The sequence below is a fragment of the Panthera uncia genome, chromosome D2 (assembly GCF_023721935.1).
Source record: "Panthera uncia isolate 11264 chromosome D2, Puncia_PCG_1.0, whole genome shotgun sequence".
NCBI classification, from domain to species: domain Eukaryota; kingdom Metazoa; phylum Chordata; class Mammalia; order Carnivora; family Felidae; genus Panthera; species Panthera uncia.
Window position 1 is genome coordinate 85,172,141 of NC_064818.1, and position 12,109 is coordinate 85,184,249.

At 49.9% G+C, this 12,109-nt stretch overlaps 1 protein-coding gene across 3 annotated transcripts; it reads right to left on the reverse strand.

The window, feature by feature from the left end:
- Positions 1–1,919: 1,919 nt before the first annotated feature.
- On the reverse strand, positions 1,920–10,750 carry SYCE1 (synaptonemal complex central element protein 1). 3 transcript variants are annotated; one of them, XM_049645974.1, is made up of 13 exons: positions 10,600–10,749; positions 7,014–7,076; positions 6,325–6,384; positions 5,903–5,977; positions 5,223–5,270; positions 4,911–4,965; positions 4,143–4,232; positions 3,813–3,876; positions 2,938–3,025; positions 2,742–2,865; positions 2,556–2,666; positions 2,313–2,400; positions 1,920–2,069 (listed from the first exon to the last, which is right to left on the reverse strand). In XM_049645974.1, exons 1-13 carry the CDS (start codon positions 10,667–10,669, stop codon positions 1,989–1,991), a joined length of 1,017 nt encoding a protein of 338 aa, XP_049501931.1. In that variant the 5' UTR covers positions 10,670–10,749; the 3' UTR covers positions 1,920–1,988. The 3 variants fall into 3 exon arrangements, with proteins under 3 accessions (XP_049501931.1, XP_049501932.1, XP_049501933.1); XM_049645975.1 differs by having other exon boundaries at positions 2,938–3,004; positions 10,600–10,746; XM_049645976.1 differs by lacking the exon at positions 7,014–7,076 and having other exon boundaries at positions 10,600–10,750.
- Between the last annotated feature and the right edge of the window lie 1,359 nt (positions 10,751–12,109).

Sequence of the window (12,109 nt, forward strand, 5' to 3'; positions counted from 1 at the left end):
TTTCTGATAAATTATAATGTCCACTAGGTGAAAGCCACCCCTATATTTCTGGAACAGGATCCACTCCACCTCGAACTGAGAGATGTGGGGACAGTGCTACTATTTATCATCTCTCGTAAGGGTTTACAAGGCACACTCTTTAGAGTCTCAAGAAAAGGGTCTTAGAGCAACACCCTTGGTCTGAGTTTCGCTCTGAGGCTCCATTTTGCCGGTAGCATCCTGATTGTGACCTGTAGCCTGCATTCATTTCATACTTCAGGGATCTTTGTTCCTGACTGGAGACGCTGGGAAGGAGGAACAGTTTTATTTTCACACCTAGGTAGTCCTGGCTCCTTGGTGTTTTGTCTAGATTGTTCTCTAAAACTGAACAATTTCTTTTAGCTCCTCTGTCTCTACCTATACCTATGGTAAGTGACTCTACCAGCTATGGATTTTTTTCTTTTTGTCTCAGCTAGAAACCCACCCTTGGTTGCTCTACTGTGTGATGCTGGGGCTACATTTCTCTTATTCCAGCTGACACAATCTCTGGGTTTCCAAAGAAAGGGCGTGGAGGGCGACTGCAAGACAGCAGGAAGGAGGATCTTTTTCCTTGGCAGCTATCCATGTGGTTGTGAGCAGGGGTGGGGAAGGTCCTGGTCCTGTTTCTCTGTCTAGAACTTTAGTACAGTGAATAGTATTTGAACATACCCTAAAGTGCTTTAAACATTTCACTGGTAAGTATTAAAGAAGGTACCTTCTATTCCTAGATTTTACATTTTTTTTTAATTTAAATAGGTGTTGGATTTTGTCAAAGGCCTTTTGTGCTTCTGTTGAAGTAAGCATGTGTCTTTTTATTTAATTTAAAAAAAAATTTTTAATCTTTATTTCTGAGAGAGTGAGAGAGACAAAAGGAGAGCAGGGGAGGAACAGAGAGAGAGGGAGACCCCAAATCCAAAGCAGGCTCCAGACTCTGAGCCGTCAGCACAGAGCCCGACGTAGGGCTCGAGCCCACGAACCATGAGATCATGACCTGAACCAAAGCTGGACACTTAACTGACAGCCATCCAGGCGCCTCTCATGTGTCTTTTTTTATTGTGAATCACCTGAAGCTGCAAAATTAGCTGAACTGCTGCTATTCAAGGTGATTATTTCCATTGCTACTCAGGGGAATGTACTAATTTCCAGGCAATGCAGGAGTTGTTCTGATAAGGTGTAACCAATTCATTTATGACACAGGTCTGTTTAACTCCATGTCAGAAAACTGGGAGATTTATGCCTGGTGTCTCTAACTGACGGAGTAATTTCCCACCATGTCACATTCCCCCGTTCTTCCACAGAAACAGTGCTCTCCAGGCAGCCTGTTTGGATCTCTGCAATCCCACCATGTTAGTGTCCTACCTGGATGTGGGAGTCTTTCAAGACCAGGAATCTCTTCCTACTTCAGTCACTGTATTTTGGCTCAGGAGCACTGCTGCCCTTTATTGGGTGAGTGCATTTTCATGGAGTCTTAGGTGATTGACTCCCAGCACACAGGATTTCTAAGACACTATGTTCTTGTGACAGGTGTCGGTTACATATTTTGTGCCCAGGAAGGCACAAACTACACTTGGCCTCCAATTATGTTTTTTTTTTTTTCTCAGCTAATCAGTGGAGACTGTGGGCAAGGGACTGACTGACTCCATCCCCGCTGTTGAGATTTCTGGGATTCGGTTTACTTCAGGCCTGAATGAGGAATTAAAGAAACAATCACACTGTGGCTTTGCAGACCTGCATCCTTCTGCCTGGGAACCCAGAACAGTGTGTTAAGTCCTAGAAAGGAGCAGACCAGAGACTATGAGGGTAGGGAGGCCTGCTGTGGCCCTCTGGCTGAGGCCAAGGCTTGACACAGTGTCAGGGGCCAGACAAGCCCTACCCCCTCTGCATAAACTCAGCTGAGGCAGTTGTACTGAAATAGTGCCTTTATTTCCCGAAGTTCATGGAATATGCTCCAAGGCAAAGAGAGTCCTTGCCTAGGAGGGCATACTACGGCCTTGCTTGGTGGGCAGCCCTGGGTCTTTCTCCTTGCTGACTCCTAGGAGCTTAGGATTGGCCTGTGGGAGGTCAGAGTCTGAGGAGGGAAATGTCCATGTATCCCTGTGCCCACACCCTCCCTGGGACCTGCCTCTTCCCACTCCACACTGCCAGCCCCTGCATTTTTGTCTTCTTTGTGCCCTGTGGGAGCACCCTTCCCCAAAGACCATCCTCTGAGGACTCTCGATCCCCTTCTTTGCCTTCCTGCACCCAGCTCCTTGCATGAGCTGTTTCTGCTCCCTGCCACCCAACCCAGGGCTCACAAGTTCTCCTGGGCCAGCCCCTTCATCTTGTGTGCTTTGGGCTTGAGCAGCGATCTGCACCCCAAGCGTTTCCAGCTCTTCCTTAAGCCTGGACAGACAGAGGTAGGGTAGGAGTGTGGGGAGGGGGAAGGGGAGGAGAAAGGACAAGAGGCTGTGAAGAGACCAGGAGACAGGCTGAAAAGGGAGCAGAGATGCCTCAGCCACCTTCCCCTAGAGGACTGGGGGGAGGGCCTCCACACGCACCTCTGCCTCTTTTGCTGTAGCTGCTGGCACTTCTGCTGCAGCTGTTCATGGCGCTGGGCAGCAGCCTCTAGGAGCTCCTGGGCCTTCCTGTTCTCCTCTTCAAACATATGTCTGAGGGGGGTGGGCATCAGCACTGGCATCTCCCTCCCTCCACCCCAGTCCCTGTCCCTGTCCTGCTCGTCTTACACTGCAGCTGCTGCCTCCTGGCTGCGGAGAAAGAGCCCCTCAGCAGTGGTTGAGCAACCGTCAGCCCCAAACTGGGAACACAGACGATGCTTCACGTCCTCCAGCTTTGCCTCCACGAGCTTCTCTGCAGCAGGAAGGGACAGATAAGCAGGGCAGTGCAAGGCAAATCAGGGCCTCCCCAATCTCCAGGCCTCACCTTCCCTGAGCAATTGTTCCTTGCTGCTGTCCAGGGCGCCAATCTCCTGGGCCATCTGCTCTGGTCTCTGAGTAGGTAGAAAGGAGGCCTGTGCATGTGTTTCAGCCTACCCCCATGCACCTCAGACAAGCCTACCTGGATCTGGTCTTTACTCAGCCTGCCTCCCTTCCTACTACTTGGGCCCTCTGGGCACACAGGGCACATTCCAGCCTCAGGGCCTTTGTACTGGCCATCCTCTCCACCTGGAACTGTCTCACCCCAGATACCTGTGATGCTGTGCTTGAGAGGCTCACCAGGTGGTTAACGTTCGGTAATCTTGGAAGCTTTGATGTGAGGCAAGCATTTATTACAGGGGATCCTAAAAGCATCACTAACCAGAAGTGTTCCCTGGAGAATCATTTACTAGCCCTGCATTGCCGTTTCTCTTCCCCTTACGTGGCCTCTTCAATGAACCTCTCTCTCTATCCCAACGTCTGTTCTCTCTGCCCCTTTCACTTGGTATCTAGGATCCCCAGGGGGCAAACACCAGTCTGCTTGGTTCCCCGCTGTCTGCCCTGTGGCAGTCATGGCTGCAAACACATCCATGGATCTTCTCTATGGATAACCTTTCCTGACTTCATCAGGGCTCCTCCTGGTCACTGCAGGGCCCTGGGGGAGCAGCAGAGAGGGCGGACAGGACCAGTGAAGAGGATGACACCGGGTGGCAGTGAGGGTGGGGATGAGGCACTGAGTTGAGGGCCATTTTGACGTTAGGCCACCAAGGCTGGCTCAAAAGCCGGCGAGAGGAAGGAGGCCTGAGGCGTGACCTTCAGTTTGGGGCCTGGGACTCTTAGGGAAGATGTGTAAGGTGGGAGGAATGGCTGTGAGTGACTCACGTGGAACTCCCAGAGGTCCTTGTGCTGGCCCATCAGATCCTCCAGCTGTTCCTCAAAATCCAACCTGGGGGCCGGCCACACAAGATGAGGGACCATTGGCTGAGACACCCCTCCCCAGCCAGGCCCAGGCCAGGGGTCTTCATGTACACACCATGGGAGGCTTGCCCATGTTCTTTGCTTGGCAGGGAGCACCTTCCCCACCTTGACCTTCCAAACCTCAGGTCAGCCAGCTCCTCTTCTAACCCCCATCCCTGATATTACCTGCACCTACAACCCATCCTCGCACACTGCCCCCTCACCCCCCACCTGGCCCGGAGCACTGGGATTCACCTCAGTTGCCTCTGTTTGTTCTTCTCGTCCTCGATCTGGGAGTTCAGGGCAGAAATTCGCTCCTTGCACTCCTGCAGCATGGTGTGCTTCCTGCGAAGAGGCAAAGCAGCCCTCAGTCATGTTCTCTGAATGTCTCCCCAGGATGGGGCTGGGTGGAGCTTCTGCCTCCTCTTGGGGTGTGTTGTAGCCTTCTAAATTGAGGTCCTTCTCTGGTAACTTCATGGGTTGGGGCATGAGCATGTGCCCCCTGGGAATAGTGTAGTCACCGGGGCACGGTCAACTGCGAACACACACACACACACACACACACACACACACCTCATCCCAATTTCCCCACACAGTTCCAGTCTTGGTATGCCAGGGCTCAGTGACTCTGGTCACAAAATAAGCTAAACCAATGTTCAGGAAGTGGAGAGATGGATTCACAAATACTGAGGTGGATGAAGGGTCCCGATGAATAGAAAGAGACGCAATGGCTTGATGCCTCAATGAAGGCACAGATGAGTGGACAGACAGCCAAGGGTCCATTTTGGGAAGAGTGACAGGCACAGAAGAAAAAACAGCCAAAGGAATTTGGTATTCTAGCAAACGAATGATTATCCCAGTGAGTGAGAGTGTTCTTAACACTACTGCCTACTGTTGGGTCCGACCTCTCCGTTTTAAAAACGGAGGAAATGAGAGCTCTGGGTCCATGACTGAGTTTCCCTCTTTCTCTCCTCCCCCACAATGAAGGGGAAAGAAGAGCAAGGCCCAGCTGGAAGGTCTTACCTCTGTGCCTCACTTTCCTTCTCTTGGCAGTGGAGTCTGAGGATCCTTAGGGTCTCTGCAGGGATAGGAACGAAGGGCCCCAGGAGAACCCATTAAAGCATCAGGCCTGGGCATAGTTAATATGGTCAGATCACGTGGAGTCTCGTGGGCACCGGATTGGGCTTTGTAATTTGCTTCAAGTCTGGTGGAAGCCACAGGAGGGATGCGAGCGGATTCAGGTTTCAAAAGGATTCAGCTGCTGTGGACAGACTGTCACACTGCCTCTGCAGGGTGACAAAGGCAAAAGCCTGGACACAGAATAACTACAATTACCTTGCTTTTTGTTCAAGGTCTCTTTCAGACGTACTTCCTCTCCACTCACTGGAAAACACAGTAACATGTTCAGGCATCAGGTACCACCCACTGCACCCTCAGAGAGCATACCTGCCCACAGTCACACAGGCGGTTTGGTACAACTGTACCCCAATCCCAACTGTGGACCCCTTGAGTTGAGCCCCCTCCCATCTTGTGCCCACACTCCCGGATGTGGCAGCAAAGGGCCCTGATGTTGATAAAGGGTTGAATGTGAGGGTCCTGCAGAATGCCAGTGCACTTTACATGGACGGGAGAGAAGGACACATCATATGAACTGGGATATGGGCTATGAAGAAACACATCAAGCAGTAAGGGGAATGTGATCAGGTGGGGACAAGGTGCTGTCTTTAGATGGGATGACCAGGGTAGGTTTCTCTAAGAAGGGGACATTCAAGCTAAGAGTTGATGGTGATGATGTATGGCAATAGAAACCAGTGGTATCTGGGGCAGAAGAGTCTAGCAAAGGCCCTGAGGTGGGAGTATGCTTGGACAGTACAGAGTGGGAGACTGGTAGGACCTGATGCCGCAGAGGGGGCAGGAGCCCTTGGCCGAAGCAAGAATGCTAAGGGTCCAGAATATTGAGTTCAGGAAGGCATGACACTGGGGACCTCTGGGTAATCGACCCCCTGCATGCTTACATGAGTCCATTTCCTTCTGCAGGGCCTCCCAAACAGTCCGGGCCTCTCCCAGCTCCTCACTGGCTTTCTTCTTTGCTGTGCCAAAAAAAACCAAAACAAAACAAGAAACCAGACAACGTGTAAGGGCAACATCCAACTACACCATTCCTTGCAAATAGTGACATTTCACATTTGTCTTCAAGCAAACTGGGCAGGGGGTGGGGAGGACACATTTTACAGGGCAAGAAATGAGGCTTCCAGAGCCCAGCCCTTCTTGTTGGTCTCAGTTGGCAGCAGGGCCAGGTTCATGGACATGTGACTACAGCAGTTGCCTTTAGAAAAACCCACCCTTGGTTTGACCTGCTGCTGTGGTCCTGAAATACATACTTAGTAATCCTGTAACCAGGGGCCCTGCAAATCATGTAGCTTGTCCCTGAGCTCACCTTGCTGAACTTCATTAATCCGATTAATCAGGACCTCAACCCTGGGCTCTAGGCTTCCCGCTGTAGGGAGGAAAGGAGGTTGAATGGAGATGACAGGGCAGGCAGAGGGAGTTGGGGGCCCTACAGGGACTCTCATTCTGGATAGAGGATACAAGGGAAAAAACAGAGATACTGAGTCAGGCTGTAGTCATCACAATCAAGAAAAATAGAGGGGCAAGGAATTAATTAAAGCACGAAGGAGTGGGGCATGCTCTTCAGATATGGGAAGACCTCTTGAAGGCCTTAAATCAAGGGGAGGGCAGTTCCTGGGTGGGGTGGTAGGTAGTCAGTGAAAAGGCCTTCCCTGAAGTGGGAACATGGCTAGAAGAAGCCATGTGAGCAAGCAGAGAGCAGCAGAGGTAAGGTGGAGGGAAAGGAGGTGAAGGTGAAAACCTGGATTTAACTGAGTGTGGTGGGGACCACATGGGTGGCTAGCAAGGGGGCTTGGGGGAAACGTTTTGCCTTCTATCCCCTTATACTGTAATTTCAAATCCTTGGGCTATATTTTTACTTCAAAGAAGTTTTAAAAAGTAGGAAAGAGCCAATGGGTTAATTTCCAAAGGTTGTGAATTGTGAGTCCTGGAACTTAATCCACTTCCGCCTTTTCCCAAAGCTCAGGCTGTGCCTCAGTTACAGAGAAGACATGTGACCTTTCTGCAACTTCTTCATCATTTCCATCAAGTCTTCAATTTTCTGTGAGGACTTGGCTTGCCCTGTGGAGACACAACCAAACGCTTCATAATCCCAAAGGAGAGGGCCCAAGGAAGGGTCCAATAACTTTGGTATGGGGCTGAGGGGGGCTCAGATCTCCAGCCAGAGTGGTGCTCTTGCCCCTTGTCTTGAGGTAGACACTGAATTCGAGAGGAGTCAGGCTATTTCACGGTCAACTTTTCCTAAAGTGTGAAATCATACCACAGAGTTTCCCTTAATAAAACTCAGGGCAAGGGGAGGGGTGAACTTTCCCTGCCTGTACTATTCAAGACTGGGTCAAACCTCATGATGTAATAATGAAAGGAAAAGAAAGGAGGGGCAAAAAACAAAACAAAACTGGAAACAAGGGGTCAAAAGTCACTGTAACTGGCAGATGGCTAATTAACTAGAAAGTTCTAGAGTCTTATTAAAAAAAAAAACCACAATGAATAGTAAGAAAATTTAATAAGACACCATGTCATTTGCACATAAATACGAGCTATTTTATATACATAATCAATTACTCTGAAGCTTGTCAGTAGAATATTTCATATTCACTTGTTTATAACCAATATAGGCACTTATTTTTAATTCCTTAATGAACTAGATGTTGGCGATTATTAATGGTACTAACGTCACAAGAGAGATAAATGGACATTATGAGCCACTTGATGTAAAAATACAATATAGGATTCTTGCCAAAAACGAAGTCAGAGTAATGCCTTTTAATTCTCTTAATCTAAATACTAATTTAGGGAAAATACAGGAACACAGGACACATGGGGATGCAATTAGCAACATCCAGACTGGGAACTTTACAGGAAAAAATCAGGATTTTTAACAAATTTTGGGGGGGGGGGGAGGAAAAAAGGAAGATCCTTACAGATGAAAGGGGATTAAAAAGACATATACTCAATACTCAAAAACGGACTGTATTTAGATCCTGATTCGACAAGTGCACTTTAAAAAATATTGGTGACATAATCAGAGAAATTTGAAAACTGGGTTTTTGGTGACACAGGAACTATTGTAGCTGTTATTCAGATAGGACAGTACTACTGTGGTTAGTTTTCTGGAAAGAGTACAGTACTATATTTTAGAGATGTTAGAGATACATATGGAAATATTTATGGATGATATGCTATGATGCCTGTGCTGCTTCAAAATGAAATAGTGGAGTGGGTGAGGATAAAAAGGAAACAAGGTTGGCCAAAAGCTTATAACTGTCAAAGTGGAAAAGATGGGCTCATGGGGGTAATTTTATACTTTGTTTTTGCCTTTTGTGTATGCTTAAATTTTTCCATAGTAAAAAGTTTTTAAAAAGCAACCAGTCAGGGGTGCCTGGCTGGCACATAGAGCATGTGACTCTTGCTCTCAGGGTTACAATTTTGAGCCCCATGTTGGGTGCAGAGAGTACTTAGAATAAAATCTTTTAAAAAAAACAATGAGTCAATATAAAGAAGGTAAACAATCACTGCTTTCAAAGAGTGGAAGAAAGGAGGGGACAGTTAAGCAAAAATTTTACAAATGGCCCATAAATATTTGACAAGATATACGATATCAGTCATGATTAATGAGATGAAAACAGCACATCGTACCTATCTGGTTGGTAAAGATGAGTAAGTCTGACAATGGCCAGTGAGATGATGTGGGGAAATTCACATACAGATAGGCTGGAAACTGATGTGACCTTTCAGAGGACAGTTTTAGTACATCAGCATTTTGAAGGCATAATTTCAGTTCTAAGAATTTATGTATGAGACATGCTCATCTAAGTATGCAAAAGGCATGTTAAAAGACACGGAAGCAGTATTTGTCATGTCAAAAGTGGGAAACGACTTGGATGCCCATCAGCCGAAAAGTACGATCCATCTGCACAACAAAATACTGTGCAGCCATTGAAAAGGAGGTAGATTCATTATGCATTAAACATGGAAGGAGACCCTAGACAGATGAAAAGTCAGTAAAAAATTGTGCATATAGACTCCCAATTGGCTACGAAAAGAGGCGAAATATATGCCAGTCTACAAACATATGCATACCACGTCCAGATAATTTGTGGCCAGAATCACCAAAGTATTTTCAGCAGTAGTTACCTCTGGAGGGTAGGACTAGGAAGGAGGATGTTTGTCTTTCACCATACACACTTCTGCATATGGCTGTATTTTTTAAAGCTAACTGGCCCAAGTGACCCCAAACTGATTTTTACAGTTTGTTTGGGCAACCAATTCCCCAGGTATTATTAATAGCCTAGGCAGTGAGCTGCACTGTTTTTACCCTCTATTGCCTATGTAGTGCCCGCCATAAGGCAAAGCACAGCCTGGCAAGAAATACCTGTTGAATTAACAAAAAATCCGATCCCCCATTTGCTAACATTTCTGAACCTTGAGACTGAGTTGCAGACACAAGACCTCAGACACAAGGACCAGAAGTCCCCGGTGTGAAGCGCAAAGGGCAAGGACACTCTCCTATGTAGTAAGCACCGTACAACGCATGTTGAAATACTCTGGTCTGATGTGATGGTGCCAGGAGATGGGGCTTTGGGGAGGTGATTGGGTCATGATGGCGGAGTCCTGACGAATGGGAGCAGTGCCTTTATAAAAGCGACCCCAGACAACTCCCCGGCCCTGCCCCCTCCCCCCGGGGGGATGCAGCCAGAGGATGGTCACGCAGGCACCGGGAGCTGGTCCTCACCAGACGCCCTATCTGCCGATGCCTTGGTCCCAGACTTCCAGCCTCCGGAGTCACGAGAAGCAAAGTTCAGTGGTCACGGGGCGATCCAGGTTAGGGTACTGCATTATAGCAGCGCAAACTCAGCCACTGGTGAAGTGACTAAACCACCCACGTGGACTAGCTTATGGGAGGCACCTGAAACAGCCACACCGGAAGGCTCCTTTGGCGCAGCCTCGGCCATCGGAGGCGTTTAATACAAGGGGTGCATATGCATCCGTCCCACTTTCCTCTTCATGCCTGGCTGCCACGCTCTGCTCCAGGCGAGCCTTGCGTGCGAAGGTTCGCTACTCACTCCTCTCCTCTGCGGGACAGACACCCCGGAGCCGCGCCGGGTCCCAAGGCTGCACCAGTGTAGGTGGGTCTGAAGGGAGCGAGGGCAGGCTCAGCCCCTCGAGGGAGGGGAGTGTTCCAGGAGCGCACCGCGCGGCCGGGTGGCGCCACCCCTGCCCCCAGAGCTGGGAGCTCACTCAGGTCGGCGTCAGGGAGAAAAAAAACGCGGACGCTGCGTGCCGCCGGCCTGGACCCAGCCTCGGAAAAGAATGCCCGGGTAAGAACCGTTCTGGGGCAGCAGGGACGCCCAGACGTGGCTGCGAGGACAGAGGAAGGGGGCTCACTCAGGAGCTGCGCGCAGAGAGCCGCTCGGCCCAACAGAAAGGGTGTCCCCGGGGCTACTTCACACAGCCGAGGCCGACCTGCCGGCGGTGACCCTGCGTTTCCTCGGCGGCGGGAGGAGCGGGGGCTGGGGGGCCGCCGCGTGTCCCCGCCCCACCTCCCACGGCCGCCCTTGCCAGGGGCGTCGGGGCCCAGCACTACCTCCTGCCTTCTCAGCCGGGTCCGTGGCTCCCACCCGCTCGGCGCTCGGAGGCCCCAGCCGCCCCGCCATTCCCTCCGCTCGCAGACTCTCTCCGTGTTGGCGCCTCGGTTGGGATTGGGCCAAACCTGCGCGGGGGGGCGGGGCGCCCGCGGCACGCCTGCGCACTGCGCTCCAGGCGCGGTGAGCCTCGAGCTGAGGCGGGGCTCAAAGGCTGAACACAGGTGCTAGTGCGCATGTTTAAAGTCTCTGGGGCCGCAAACTCAGAGTAGGGGAGGTGCGGGTGGGGGTACGCGGTCCTCCACGCTGGCGATTGGCAGTTGAGGAGTCGGTGACTGCGCATGTGCAGACACCTCCAGCGGGGCCTCCTCGACTTGACGGAGCTTGCGGAGGTTAGGTGGAGAGCACCTTTGCCGTGTGTTGGGCCCAGGTTTCGATTCTTGTCTCTGCTGGTATTCCTTGCTGCACACCTGGGGGTGTAACCGCAGGAGTGTAACCTCTAACTAGGCAGCATGGAATTTCTTGGAGTCTAGAGTAGGAAATTTACTCCTAGATCCTCGGGAGAGCGAGCTTGTCTCAACACTGCATTTGTCAATAAGTTTCTTGTTTTTCGTCTTATTCACTCTCTGTGCCTGTAAAAAGCTGTCCTTTGTTTAGTTCTGCGGAGCTGTCCTCTATTTGCTACACGGGGTGCTGCGTGATTTGTGAATCAGTTAGTAAAGCCAATTGGATACTTAAATTTACTTTTGTTAACACCTCCCCATAATAAGGGACAAGTGAAATGGAGGAGAAACAGAAGTTTAATAACACGGATTCCTCCTGTATACATGGAAGAAACCCAGGGAAACTGAGTAGTTCCCTGAAATGGCTTACCACCACCTTACCTGCTATTATGGGCTAAAGATACTCTGTTTTGAGGAGCAAACAAGGGAAATGAGGGTATGGTGGTAACGGTGTCTTTCCCATTGATAAAAGTTTCTACAAATTTAGAGTCCTCCTTCTCTTCCTAGCACAAATGGCGATTTTCCTTTTAAATGTAAATGTTCCTTACCTAAAGACAACTTCTACTCAGTCCTCAGAAGTCCTTTTGCGTCTGCTGTTCGTTAAAATTAATCACACCTGTCAACCTTAAAAATAAAGCTACCGTTTATTTTACCGGCAAAAGACAGGTTTATTTGGGAACAGTAGAGAATTGCCACTGTGACAAGCAAACTACCGCAAAAGCACCCGTGAGTCCTGAGAAGGAAGGAAGGAGAGGAGGTTCTTTTATAGAGGAGGCAGGGCGTCGGGAAGGGGGGCTGTTGTAAACTAAAAGTCTGTTGGCATAAACTGGGGGGCGGGGGGGGCGCTGGAAGAGTAGTGGCTTCTCATTGGCTGGGCAGTGAGTGTCTCATTGGCTGGGCTGTTGCTGGGGCAGGAAGAGGCCTTCTTTCCTCCTGCTGGGACAGTGAAGTGTATCTACCTGCAAGGTGTCTCTTTTCCTGTTGCTAGAGTCTTAAGAGTGCCCCCTTC